This window comes from Acanthaster planci, linkage group LG06 (assembly GCF_054643075.1).
Source record: "Acanthaster planci isolate LZ-2023a linkage group LG06, COTS_SCS, whole genome shotgun sequence".
NCBI lineage: Eukaryota > Metazoa > Echinodermata > Asteroidea > Valvatida > Acanthasteridae > Acanthaster > Acanthaster planci.
In genome coordinates, this window is record NC_141782.1 from 17,055,972 (window position 1) to 17,070,079 (window position 14,108).

Genomic DNA, 14,108 nt, shown 5'->3' on the forward strand with positions numbered 1-14,108 from the left:
AGACCAGCCTCCCTTCTAACACTACAAACAGAACAGGATGGAATATTACTAGCAATACTGTAAACAATCTGTCCGCTTATCACAGCAAGGAGAGCGATTCGAGTTCATGTGTCGCGTGTCATTCTTGGAGATCTACAACGAGCAGGTGTATGACCTGTTGGACTCTGCCTCCATGGGCCTACAGCTGAGGGAAAACTTCAAGCGTGGCGTCTTTGTTGATGGTCTCATTGAGCAGGAGGTTAACAATCCCAGTGATGCATACAAGGTATGCTATCCTCATATGTGGCAACAATATACAGGTGGCAAGTTCATGAAATAATTGTAACAACATGTATAAATGGCTATTTTTCAATAAGAAACTATCTCAAAAAGGTGAAGAGGGATTGAAAGGAAAAGGGCAGTCTTATGTCCACCGACTGCAGTAATTGATAGCTGATATTAGACACCTTGTCCCCTCCAAAGGTGTTGTCAACTGGCTGGCTGAACCGGAGAGTTGCTTCTACATCCATGAACAGGGAAAGCAGTCGCAGCCATGCTGTCTTCACATTCACCATACAAACCAAGGTAATTCTTGTACAGGGGATCGGGCGTGTACTACATGCGCCCAGCCTTCGAATTCAAATCAGATATCATTTAAGGTAACTTGAATGCAGTGTTCGATGTTCATTGGGCTAAACTTGGCCTGGCAAGCATGGTAGCTTAAAATTGGAGATGTCTGCATCAGTTAGTAGAAATTCACAGGTTTGAGTCACCCATTGTAATCTCTAGAATGAATTGAACTCATCTTGCTAGTCAGCAACACCGCGCCTTTGAGTGACTTTTCGCTACTGTATTTATCTGTAAGGGCTCTAATGATTGTTGAAAAGCTTGCATTTCCAACACCACCTTGCAAATGTGTGTGCCAGTAAATTGTCTTTGTCGTCTGAATAGTTTGAGATTTAGATCAGTGAAGAAATTTGTGATCCTGTGCAGCGTGCCAACTGGACGAGCTTTTGTTCTGAGAAAAGAAACTTCATAAAGTACATACAACTTTTCTAGAGTAAATATAGGAAGCCTCTTAATGCAAAATGAATCAAGTACGTCACCATATACGTGTCACAGTAATTCCTTTTTGCCATGAAATCACGCTCTCTGCCATGTCAAGTCAATGGTAGAAACTCCTGACCTTGTAAAAAAATCCTCCAAAATAAAACACATAAAAATGAACAGCAGGTGTGGTTGTTTCAGGAAAAATGTCTGGCTCATAGACCTGGCTTAAAAATGTCAAAGTGATTGAACCTGATGCCCTATTGTATTGTAAAATGTCAATTTTTCAAATATTTCGCCTCTCACAACTCAGGAGAAGAAAGCTGGTGTGTCCAACATCCGTGTGTCGCAGCTGAACTTGGTTGACCTGGCAGGCAGCGAGCGGCAGAAGGACACCAAGACGACGGGAATCCGGCTGAAGGAGGCGGGCAGCATCAACAAGTCCCTCCTGACCCTCGGCCATGTCATCACTGCCCTGGTGGACATCGGTCACGGCAAGACCCGCCACGTGCCCTACAGAGACTCCAAACTCAGCTTCTTGCTGCGGGTGAGCGCCAGTGTGACCCTGCAGCTGTCAGACTGCACAGAGTGGGCATTATTTACTGCTGTTTCCCATCTGTAACATGAGGTGTAAGGAATCCTTGAAACTGGTTTGGGTGCGGGATGTGTACTAGCATGTAGTTTGGACATAGACACTTTAATGCGCAATTATAGCGTGTTGGATAAAACACATCACACGCTACAGTTTTGCAGATATTAAGTCGGCACTTGGTCACTGAATTATTCCAAGCAGATGTCTTTTTGGCAGTGGCACCAGAGTCCGTCATAAACTCATTGCACATCATTAATCAATTATACAGATACCATTTGGCAAAATTTTTGTACACATCTAATTGATTGTAGAGGCTTTTGTGTGCACTACCTGCACGTGAGCACGGTACCCCTGCAGTAATGACTTCAGTTCTGGTCCCTGGATTTACTGATGCAGTGGATGCTGTTTGTACATTGTGCTTGACAAAGGGACATGTGAATTTGATTTAAGCTCCACCACCAACTAAATGAAAATTGTTACGCTTAGCCCATGTCTTATGTGACGAAACAGGCTCCTAAGACTTTCTCAAGATGTTTTTAAAAAGGAGAAACCTCACTTTTCACTCCAGTGTGTAAGAATATCTTCTGCTCGGGTCTGTTTTTGCTTTTCAGGACTCTTTGGGTGGAAATGCCAAGACGTACATCATAGCAAATGTGCACCCAGGAGCAAAGTAAGTATGGAGAAACAATGATGATTCCCTCTCTTAATTCCTTCGTTGTTTTCTGAAGTTCACTCCTTTTCTGGCTTTCTTGTATGTTTGGTGTATAGACTAATAGAAGCAGAGCTTGGATTGTCAATTCAAGCAACCTTTGGTTTTTTTTCATTCTCCAGGTGTTTCGGCGAAACACTTTCAACTTTAAATTTTGCCAGGAGAGCTAAGATGATTAAGAACAAGGTATTATCACATGTACATTCATTGTATGTATTAGTAATTCTTTTTCTAGTAAAATTAGTCCTAACTGTCCCAGATCCTAGGAAATAAGTGGAAAGTTTCTTAAGAATTGTGAAGAATTAATGAAGGTAGAGCCTAGCCACTCTTTGGCTTTACATGGGACTTGATGTCCTTGACAGATTTTAAAGGATTCATGATGGTTTTCAGCAGAAATGTGCAGGGAGTGTCAGAATGTGACTGGATTCCCCGAAATGCATCTTAAAACCATTTTTTAAAAAGTAATTTTATTTTAGCCTGCCTTAGTAAAGGAAGATAGAGCTCTTCAGTTAAATGATGCTCCACTCAGTTTTCCCACCTTGTGAAAATGGACGTTATGTGGGTAAAAAATATTGAGGCTCTTCATATTGATTTTCACTCTGCAAAAAATCTTTCAAAGGCCTTAAACTCGAATGTTGCTCAGGTGACTTGTGACTCACTTTGTTAGATCAGGTCATGCGTAATTCTAGGCAAGTCTTGATCAACAGCAAATCCCTCCCCCTCCCCTGCCGTTCTCATTGACATGATACCCTCTTGGGTTGTTCTCATTGGTTGTTAACATTAACAGGCTGTAGTGAATGAGGACACCCAAGGTAATACACTGCATCTACAGTTGGAAATCAAACGACTGCGAGAGCAACTCCAGCAGTACACACAAGGATCTATCCCAAAGGAACCAACTAGCTCAGGTAACTCAGCCTTGCTGAACTCGGGTCAGATCAGTTGTGTTTGCTGTTTGAGATTGAATTAAGTACAATATCCTTAATCGTGGTTGGCCCTTTCCCGTGTGAAACTAGTATACACATGTATCTCCATGCAAAGAAGGTACGCAATAAAACAAAGCTTTCTGTTTACTTTCTGGAACAAGATGCACTGTGTACTTAGCTTAGCTTCCATCCAAACTTACCCTGTGACACTTTATTTAAAAAATAGATCTAATGTTGTCAAATTGACAATAGTCTCTGCAAGGTTTATTTAAAAAAATTCCATATGAACATGGCTAAACATTCATAAGTTCATTTGGGAACAAATCTGAAGCTACTCTGGTGAGATTCAAACCATGGATCCTTCTGCACAGTTGGGGGTCGCCAAGCGTGCTTGCTGATGTGGAAAGCAGATTGCATGGCAACCTTAAAAGGAAGGCCCTTAAATAATGGCAAATTTTTCCCCTCTACTTGTGGGATAAGGTGTGCACACCCCTGCTAGTCTTGCCACTCCCAACAACGTTGGATCAGCTGTCAACGGGAATGGCGAGAAGAAATGGAGGGGTTATTTCCTAGATGCCATGTACCTGAGGGAGAAGGCTGACATGGAGAAAAGGGTACGGCCAAACAAATATCCCAATGTCTTGTCCGCTCTGTTGCTTTAGACTGGATTTGATATCAAGCATCTTCTTGTAGTCCCTATGTACAAGTGTCTTCTCTATGGTGAAGAAGAAAGGATTAATGAACACATTGGCTTGTATTGCATTGTCATGGCCTATCCCATCAGACAGATGTGTCTTTGAGCGCAAAATTAGTTGAATGTAACCCTTCACCGAAATGCATGTGCCCTGCTCGCTCTTTCAAGCATACTTCAAATGTTCCTCTTGTGAATGTCATAAACAGTAGGAACTGCATGAAGTCCACTGTGTTTGAGAATTTGAAGTGGAGGATTGCGTCTAATAAAGCCTGAATTTGACTGCTGTTTCCATGGCCTAAATATCTTTAAACCAAGCTCTGGCCTCAAAATTGGTTCAGTTTTGTTGTCTTTGATGAGTTCATGAATGAGATCTATCAATCTTGAATTTGAATACTGCTATGTATATAATTTTGAAAAAGATGAAAATTGTATACAAAGGACCATAGGCATTGCACATTGTTCACGTCTGTAGAGCTTTTATTCAGTTGCCACTGGTGTTCCCAGCATTTCCATTGAAATTTTGTTTGTAACAAAAAAACTGCTCAACTTATTGGAGCAGTACCTTGTTACTGTCAAGATAATGTATTACCAGCCTGTGTTATCCAACCTGATTTTGATTTCTGCCGCAGAATCTACTGGAGAAGATCTCCAGGCTGGAAGACCTGTCCAACAAGAAGGAGCAGTACCTTCAATCCACCAAGATGATCGTCAGGTTCAGAGAGAATACCATCGCCCGGCTGCAGAAAGCCCAAGGCAACAAGGAAACCACAGAGGATCAGCTGGTGGTAAAAACACCATCACCACATTTCTCTACACTCTGCCTTTAACCCTAACCCTCCTCAATCCTTCACCTGTTGGAGGATTGAGGAGGGTTAGGGTTAATGTACCTAACCTTTCGTTTCATGGATATTGGCTCAAGCCACATAGGACTTGTGAATGAGCTATTTAATGGTAAAGATGTCTTAAACTCAAATAGTGATGTGAGGTTTATCCAGTATGAAGGCTCTTTGGATAGATAACCAAATGGACCTATTGAGAAAGGTCTTTCTACCTCCACTCACCTATAAAAACCCTTTTAAACAGGTCTAATTTGTTGACGCATTTCAACACTTTGTCTTCCACTTTTGAAACCTTGTATCTTTAAACTCAGTGGGCAACTTTAAGTTTTATCGTCACCCTCACACAGTGTTGCAAGGACCCTTGCTAAATGTAAACATGGAACAGTTGTCAGAGTGAAAAACTACATAGTGTAACCAGATCAAACGGGTCAACTACTCTTACCTGTCTTAATGCTGAATAGCCTCCGAGTCTAAGCCTGTCAGGCAACACAACATACATATACTGTGTACATTTCATCAACATTTTCGCAAACAATGAATAATTTTAATTTCATGAGCTTACATGCACTGACACATGACGTTTGATAGGAATTCACTCCATTTGTATACTTGTGGAATATACTATCAACATAGCTAAAAACCTTTCTAATTTGAGAAATGAAGACAAGTTTCTGCCGATGTACATTTAATTAAAAAATGTACAGAGTAGAGTACACATTCAGTACATGTGAAAACTATTGTCCATGCGAGGCGCACACACTAGTGCTGCTTCGTATCAGGTGGTGATGCCAGTGATGATTCTAATTGGTTGGTTTATTTCAGAGTGACTTGAAGAGTGAGATTGCCGCACTGAAGCAGCAGTTGGCCCGCAACCCCACTGTCACACAATACGCAATGGAGAATTGCAATCTGCGCAACGAGAACAAGAAACTATTGGCTTTACAGTCAGTGCGTTCAGGCACGGAGTACGACAACGACCGGGCTCAGCAGCTTGAGAAAGTCTTCAGGGAACTCATGGCTTATATAGAGGGTGAGGCTTTCAAGAGTATCTAGATTTACAGCCATAAAATGTACAAATCACACGTTAGATTTTCTCAGGAAGCCTGGTGATTAAAAACACGTTTGAAGTAGCTGATAATTTCAATTTTTGATGCTGTTTAGGTTCCAAGTAATATTGAATTTACACTGTTTATTTGTGTTATATTCTGTTTGACAGTAATAAGGCTTATAAGACTTAAAGGTTTTTCATGGTGAAAGAAACTAGATCTATAGTAAAGATTGCGGTAACACCATGTATTTATCTCTTCTTTGAGTATGTGTGGTTCTGAGAAGAACCGGGGAATAACTCGACGTTTCGAACAGTGTACTCTGTCCGTCTTCAGGAGACACAGTAATAAGGATGTAAGCCATTAAAAAAAGGAAAATATTAGACAACAGCTGTTTGTGTAACTGGTTGTGCAGATGTAGTCTGTTCTCTTCATAGACAAAAAATCAAATTTTTTTGTTCCTCTGAAATAAAAAACTTTAGTCTAAATCTTGGGCAGACAGTCATTGTGCAGTGGCTGCATGCAGTCTTGAATAACATGTACTTTGCTGTGCGTCTGCAATGAATTGATTGCCACGTTATTTGGATTTCGTGAGGGAGATGCCACCTTTTTGACCTCGTTTGAGAAAATGAGGCAGAAACAGGTCCAGTGATTTTGGATGTGGTTGACTGTAAAGTTGAAATATTCAGAAGATACTTTAGGAACACAAAGGAATTGATGCCCATTATAATTTTACAGAGCAGGATCGGCTAAATGTTAGCAATAACCTAAACTGTCCACTGTTTAGTCTAGCATTGTTCCCAAAAGAACAGACAGACTATGATTCTTTACGGGGGATAAGCAGATTACTACCATCTTGATCCAGCCTACATCAACATTTCAAAACAGTTTTTCGGGTTTTTAATTGGTAGAAACCCTGTAAAGTCAAGTGATTTTATTTGGAATACTCCAGGTCAGGAAAAGCCAGGGAAATATGTAAAATAAATTGATTGTGAGGATTTGTTTAGTTTATCTTTGACAACATTTTTTGGCATCAGAAATCTAAGTTCTGTTGCATAGTATGGCCGATTTTGCTGATTAAGCATTGCCTTGCCTTTCTGAATCTGTTAAGCACCTTTCAGGAAACAAGGTTTACACTTTTGATCTGCATTTTTGTGCAAAGGAACCCAGAGATTTTTGTGACATCAACTTTTACATCCTTGTACCCAGGTGGGGATCGCCGGACCAGCATCTGCCCCTCTCCATCCCGGACGCCCTCTCAACACGGGGACCATCACATGGCCATCTCCTCTACCTTTGACAAATACAAGGCGCAGATCAAGCAGATGCAAGCAGAGAGGGACACAGTCAGTATACTTCTTACTTCTTAGATTTAGATTTGTAGTTTTGCAGTAACATCAACTGGGACTCAACCAGTAACTCAACTGTACCGTACATCTGTGGATAACCGTTAACAGGCATCTACCAAGTGCCAACTCAGTCATCAATCCATCATTTCAAACAGTGCAGGGTTGACGCACAGAATTATCATGTGGCGTTTCACTGTAGAAAAGCACGGAGACAGTACTCTCCCCAGGCTGAACAGCTTGCAGTTGTTTTTCATGTTCATTTTGGGGTTGACCTTGCCCTAGGGTGAAACCTGAAGCCTGGTTTGCTTGAAACAAGAATGAAATGAAGAAGGATCCAACGCAGGGTGAAAAAATCAAAATCTCAACTCAGGGTAGCCTTGGGCTCATCCAGAGTTAAGTTCGCCCAGGTTGATAGTCATGTGTGAGGAGACCGATGCTTTACGCTACTTTATATCGCACTCTCATTCAAACCTTTTGGCCCAAACTGAAATATCCAAATAAGCGAATATTCAATCGATTATCGAATAATCAAATATTATTTTTGGAATTTGAATATTCGAATGCAAAGTTCATGAAAAGGAAGGGAGAATTTTCTTTTGTTTTAAATGAAAAAATTGCACTATTGAGGCTTTTTTCAAGTATATTCGAATGAAAAGCAACAAAAAAGCTTACAACGATATAAAAAATACATTATTTATTAAAAAATTGAAAAGTAATATACATTTTCAACAGGAAAAGAATTATTATTTGTCACTTCAATCTTGCTAAATCGTGGCTGGAGATACTCGTAGACTTGAGAAACTATTATAATGATTATAATCTACAATTGTGTGCATTATTGCAACTGATTTTGTATATGGTTTGTTACTCAACAATCTGCCGATCGGTATGACCGAATAGTTGGATATTCGATCAAATAGGTCAAATATACGACTAGTGAATTATTCGAATTGACTCAGCCTTATAACTGTAGATTTAAAATGATTGAAATATACATGTACGTGGATCCCACTGATCCTAAATTAAAGTATAGTCAGAGACTTTGTCGTCGGTAATGCTGGGGGAAATGTTGCATGATTTTTGGATCTTATGGTCAATCAGAAGTGTAGTGGATTTGTTTTTAATATCTCACTTGCAGGCCAGACAGGAGCTGTCAGAACAGTCGGAGGTGTGGAGTAAGACACAACTGAAGCTGGAGGCAGAGGTGGCTTCTTACAAGAAGACTGTCAACGAGTTGGAGAATGCCCTGGAGGCCTTCAAGGTCAAAACCAAGATTGAGAGGGACACCATGAATAACCTGCATATGAAGACCATCAGGGTAAGCCCAGAAAAGGGGAAAAAAAACACTAAAATCCCCAATAAATTGCCATGCCACACACTCTCCAATTGAGTGACAGACCTAATTTTGCTTTTCACGCCTCTAAACAAATCTTGTATGATGGAAATGTTTTTTTCACCCACTTAATGTTTGGTTGAGTGTGATGCCTGAGTGATGGATTAAAATGATGAGCTTAGAATAATCTTTCTGTCACATATGCAAAAAGCAGAGAAGTAAAAAACGTCCTTGAAATTGCTTTTGTTATTATCTGGTAACAAATGTCAAATCATCCCATTAATACAGTTACTATCATTGGTTTTCCATTTGTGGCAACAAGGAAGACTTGTTGCTGTTTGTCCCAAGTAGTCATTGCATATCTTTTTGTGAAGCTCAAACTTTGCAAACTTTAAGTTACTGCTTTCAAAAGAAGTCCAAACTTTCAGTGTGCGCCAACAAACAGGCAAAGTTATACATTTAATATTTCGTGTAATTTTATTATTGTTATATCTTTCCTTCAAGTTCTTGTATCTGGAAGGGATGCAATTTTCTTGCTAATGCTTTGCGTTCGCTCGTTATAGTCTTGACACTAACTTGAAACTCTCTTGCAAACTCGTTAGACTCTGCGTTTGGGCATTTGACACCGTGGCAACCATCACTCAGAATAATATTCACATGCTTCATTTTTTCCAGAATATGGCAACCCCCAAGAAGGTTGCGCACACTCTACGCAACCGAGTAATCACAGTTCCCAACACCGACGACGGTACTCCTCTTAATCCACGACGACTTGTGGAACCGTCTGAGGAATCTTCACCTCTCACGGATGAAGAGGGCATTGTGGATGAGGAGATACCAGAGCACATGATCGAACAGTGCAACGAGGCGCTGACGGAGGAAGTCAAGAAGCTCCAAGTATGAAATACTGTTCTTGTTATTTCCATGTTTTTTTAAGACGAGGTAATAGCAGTAGACCTTGTGAGCTAGCTCTCTCTCTCAGATGTTAGTGATTACGGCCACAAGGAAGCCATTGTTGGTTGTGCTGTCACATGTACATTTCTCTTAGAAAAGGCCATGGGTTGTGCCTATTCAGGTGAAAATTGGTCTAACATACTTTTCACTCACTGGTTGTTGTGAGTAGGCCCCCGCAGTGCCATATGAAGTTCCTAGACGGAGAACATGCTCCCGTTCATTAGACTAAGAACCTTTGATAGTCTCACTGCCTTTTGAAATTCAGTACAAAATATTGGTATTTATTTTGTGACTCTTAAGAAGTTCCATATTCACCTATCACCAGTTGTCATGCAAAAACAGTTTTATTTGTCTGTTAAGGTAAATAAAATTTGCTTTACAAGTTGTTTCTGATCTGCATGTACTTGCTGCTCAAGACTTAATCTCGGTCAGCATTAATTCCAAGGCATCAGCAGCATCTCATAGACTCCATTTCAACTGGGACTGAGAGTTTTTCAACGTTAGGTGAAGGCTGGTTCATACTCAGCGCCAAAGCAAACATGTAAACTGAATGAAAACTGAACCGAGTGAATGTAAACGTGTAATGTCAAACCAGCTATCTTTGGTGCCCATATGCGAAAGTTGAACACATTTAAACTCAATCAAATTTTGCTGTCATCAAATTTTACGTCAAATGTGCTTGGATTTATTGTTCGTCCGAAGTATGAACCAGCCTAACAGTAAGTAGCCAAAAAACGTTTTGAGTCTTCATGAGAAATACACTGGATTGATTGACATTGCACAGGAGGAAAACTCAAAACTCCTGCAGAGCCTCCAAGATGAAGAGACAAACCGACTGAAACAAAAACAGACGGAAGCCCTCCTAGAACATCAACTTGAACAGCAACATCAGGTTATACAGAAGATAGACACATTGGTTTTGGTTTGCTTAAGCGGGAAAAAACTTTGCTTAATAAACAAAGGTTACCCAGCTCAAACTCTATCTGATAGTCATGCTAACCAAAAAAGAGCTAAATATGATCAAAAAAGCAATATACTTAACATGGAGTTTTGGCTGGTTACCTGATTTATCAAGTAAGGCTTTTTCGTGCTTAAGCAAATTTCATGCTTAAGCAACTCTATGAAATTGGCCCCTGCAGATTGAAGAAGGATGAATTGCATAAGGTAAAGCACAAACAATTCTATTTAAAATTTATTATTTTGTTCGCTCGAGTGTGGGCCGAGAATAATAGCTGAAAAGTGGGCTGAGGGATCTCAATTTTTACAGCGTCTCTTACCGCTTCCCGGCGCGAAGGGGTTAAACACCTCTCCTTCAAATGATTTGTTTTTGTCATGCACAGCTTTTAGAATCTGAGCAGCAACAAAAGGTGGAGTTGAAAGCTGAAGCTGCCAGGCTGTTGGCCAAACTTGACGACCTGGAGAAAGACTACTGCAGTAAGTACAATCTTGAATATTTAGGGCCTGTTTACTAAAAATTTGGCAACGATAGAAGAACTTGCTTAGCGAACACAGCTCACCAAGCAGAATATTTTGAAGATTTGTTTGTATCTGGTGTCCCACTGATTAGTGCTCAGCATATAAATTTTGCTATGCAATCTCACAGTACAATATTTATGCTGGCCTGTTTATTTATAAGCTGCTAAGCTTAAAAATCTGGCCGTTTTCGAGTACATAGGCTTTATATGCAGAGCCGGGGAGCCCGGAACTGGGATAAAAGAGCTGGACCTTATAACAAAAGACCGTGCTCAGCACAAAAGACTGAGCTGCTGGGCATTACCGACATTTTTTTGCTCTCATAGTGAGATAATCCAGCCTTGTTTTGAAAAAGTATATTACAGTTTGAGGCATTTAGAGTGAGCGGATTATCACCGGGGACAAAAGCTCTCCACCACCACCACCACCACCACCACCACCACCACCGCAGGGATGAGCCGCACAGCACTGCTGCACGCTAATCTGGCCCCTATTGAAAAGAGGTCAGCAGTGCACTGTGCTGGTTTCAGGAACAAAAGAATCTTACGTAACACTGCATAATCTGGGCTCTTTTTCCAAGGCTGCAGGCCACATATGCAGCAAGGTATGAGACGGAGAGAACCCCCCCTGCTTTGTGTTGGTCATTGTCTCGCAGGAATCTGGGGAATTCCTTTCAGACATCTTGGGGGGGGATGTGTTAAGTAACAATGGTCTGGAATGTGTATAGGGATTGGACATGTTGGGGGGTACCCCTCGGTCTCATTTCTTGCTGGGTATAAGCAGGCCTGGCTGAAATATTCAGGAGTCACTGAATTTTACTCTCAGCTTTAGAGTAGTACCCAAAGAGTCCTTAATTTTGGTATAAACGGCCATTAAATGAAATGATGAGTTTTTGAAGAATTTTGAAAATGGAAACTCTTGAAAATGAGCCGGCATCTTGTCTTGCTCAAGAAAAACCCACCCGGCAGCAAGTGGTTAATGGGTGTTGCAGCAAATATCGCTCCATGACCTTGTCTCTGAGTGGCAATACAGGAACCATGTAGAAAGAAATGTCCCACAAATTGTGAAAAAATTATAAACTGGGGTCAGCACTCTTAAAGTCTGACTTTGTAAAGGACTGTGTTCATGGTTTCTCTTCATTTGAAAAAGTCAGTATTTTCAGCCCAAAATAATACCGTCGGCAAGCAGTTGAAGTGCAAGTTGAAGTATACAGTAAATTGTGTGTTTGTGGTTCTGCTATAGTTGCCAAGAGCGAAGCTGAGGATATGAAGATCATGCTGCAGTCAGCAGATAAAGTGATGGGAGAGGAGAAGAAACAGCTACAAGAAGCTGTCGCTGAAAGGGAGAAAGCCTTCGCTGCCCTGGAATCTAAGGTGGGTATCTCTTGCCGGTAATGGACATGGATGAAGATGTCACCACAGAGCGCGGTCTTGCTTAGCAGCTGTTTATCCTGACCGATGTACATGTACTCTTGTGTTAACGGCAGTAAAGAATGATAGAGTGCATATTAGAGTAGAGGACAGTGTGCTGTTTTGGCCCTCGGCTTGACCTGGACAAGTGTCAATCAATTTCACGTTTGCCATTCTCTGTATGCACTTGCAAACTTTGTAATGGGCCACAGAGCTCATTAAAAATATTCAGTGGCATGGTATGCTCTGGTTGTGTTCAAGTTGTTTGGAAATGGGATAAAATAATACACAAGATATAGGCTTGCGGGTACACCATGGAACCAATCTCTTTCGGAAGAGGTGCGGTTCTTAGAAGAACCGGTGACCGGTTCCACCATGCAAAGCTTCAAATCTTACTTATAAAAAAATACACATGACTAGGATAATGGAGGGTGAACTTATTTGAGGTAGAGATAGAGTAAATATGGTATTGACCCTGTGTGAGAATAGTTGATGGTATAGTGTTGCCTAGTCATGAAATCCAGTGTGTTGCAACTGCTGTTTAGATGTAGAGTGCAATTCAACAACTGACCAGTTGCACTGATCAATGCACATATGCAATACAGTCACATTGGACCAACCTTTGTCAACCATTTGGTAAAATATTATTGTCACTCATATTTTGCCATTGGTTCCCCAGCTTGTGGGGTTCTCGGTCAGTGACACCTTGCGCAGTTATTTTTCATGGGAATGAATCCCTCTGTGTTCGTAAATGGAAATGACTATTGGTAGACAGCAGTGCAACCATTCTGTGGGGCTTATTTCCTAAGTGGCCAACTAGATGGTCCGAACTATTAATCGTTTGGGCGACATTGGTTGGACTAGGGTTCACTTAAGTCATCAATAGAACTTGCTCATAGCAATCACGCAACTGTCTTGTACATCGAAGTAGTCAGCGCCTGTATCAAAATCACTAATAACAGTCGACGTTACAAAAATCCAAATTGTGAACTGTTCTGGACTAGACTCGCGTCAGCTTGACTCCATTTGTTGCTGATCACTAAATTCCCTCAGGTCATCCGTATGGAGGTGGAGTTATCCACAGCAAAGCGGGAGGCAGAGCTACTGACAGAGGAGAAGCGTGAGCTGGAGGATGTAGAGAACACCTTGCAAGCCGAGGTGAACTTCAAGGAGCAACAACAGGAAGAATTGGAGGCGGTCGTGAGGGAGGAGAGAGGACGTGTCCGGGCGCTGGAGGTGGAGATGCAGGTTAGAAATGGGAGGCACTAATTAAGGCCGAGTCAACTTGAATAAATGAATATATGAATATTCAACCTTCGATTTGATTGAATATTTGGTTGTACTCTCACAGTTTTATTAAAAAAAATTTAAAAGAAGAAAAACTTGAGTGAAAAATTATTTTTGGCCATGCTGTTTGGCACATGTAACAGGGATACCCGACTTCCGGCAGTTACCAGAATTCCAGCTTTTTCGTATTTTGAAAAAACCTCTGGCCTTTGGTATTTGTGGGCCAGAACGACACTATTTTTAACTCACATTTAAAACTTAAAAAAATACAGCACTTTCGTATAACCATATGTGCCGTAATACATGTGTACGATTCAATTTATACTTAGTATGGGCAATGTATAAGAAGTGCCCTTTGAGATATACCTGTATACAGGTGATATCCAGTATGTGAGGACTTGACTCCATGTACCTGTTTGAGTGGTGTACACTTTGCTGTAGTGAAATCATATAAATGTCACACGTATGACA

At 40.9% G+C, this 14,108-nt stretch overlaps 1 protein-coding gene across 1 annotated transcript in view; it reads left to right on the plus strand.

Annotated features, from left to right (window-relative positions):
* LOC147798894 (kinesin-like protein KIF15) overlaps positions 1 to 14,108 on the plus strand; it is a 41,194-nt gene that overhangs the window by 5,971 nt on the left and 21,115 nt on the right. Inside the window, exons 7-22 of the mRNA XM_087138026.1 lie at positions 86 to 265; positions 463 to 564; positions 1,340 to 1,573; positions 2,230 to 2,288; positions 2,450 to 2,513; positions 3,115 to 3,235; positions 3,734 to 3,867; positions 4,577 to 4,732; positions 5,609 to 5,816; positions 7,042 to 7,178; positions 8,320 to 8,499; positions 9,190 to 9,411; positions 10,253 to 10,360; positions 10,809 to 10,902; positions 12,184 to 12,314; positions 13,404 to 13,598. Of these exons, the coding sequence (XP_086994152.1) occupies positions 86 to 265; positions 463 to 564; positions 1,340 to 1,573; positions 2,230 to 2,288; positions 2,450 to 2,513; positions 3,115 to 3,235; positions 3,734 to 3,867; positions 4,577 to 4,732; positions 5,609 to 5,816; positions 7,042 to 7,178; positions 8,320 to 8,499; positions 9,190 to 9,411; positions 10,253 to 10,360; positions 10,809 to 10,902; positions 12,184 to 12,314; positions 13,404 to 13,598 (2,325 nt within the window). The remainder of the gene's footprint in view (positions 1 to 85; positions 266 to 462; positions 565 to 1,339; positions 1,574 to 2,229; positions 2,289 to 2,449; positions 2,514 to 3,114; positions 3,236 to 3,733; positions 3,868 to 4,576; positions 4,733 to 5,608; positions 5,817 to 7,041; positions 7,179 to 8,319; positions 8,500 to 9,189; positions 9,412 to 10,252; positions 10,361 to 10,808; positions 10,903 to 12,183; positions 12,315 to 13,403; positions 13,599 to 14,108) is intronic.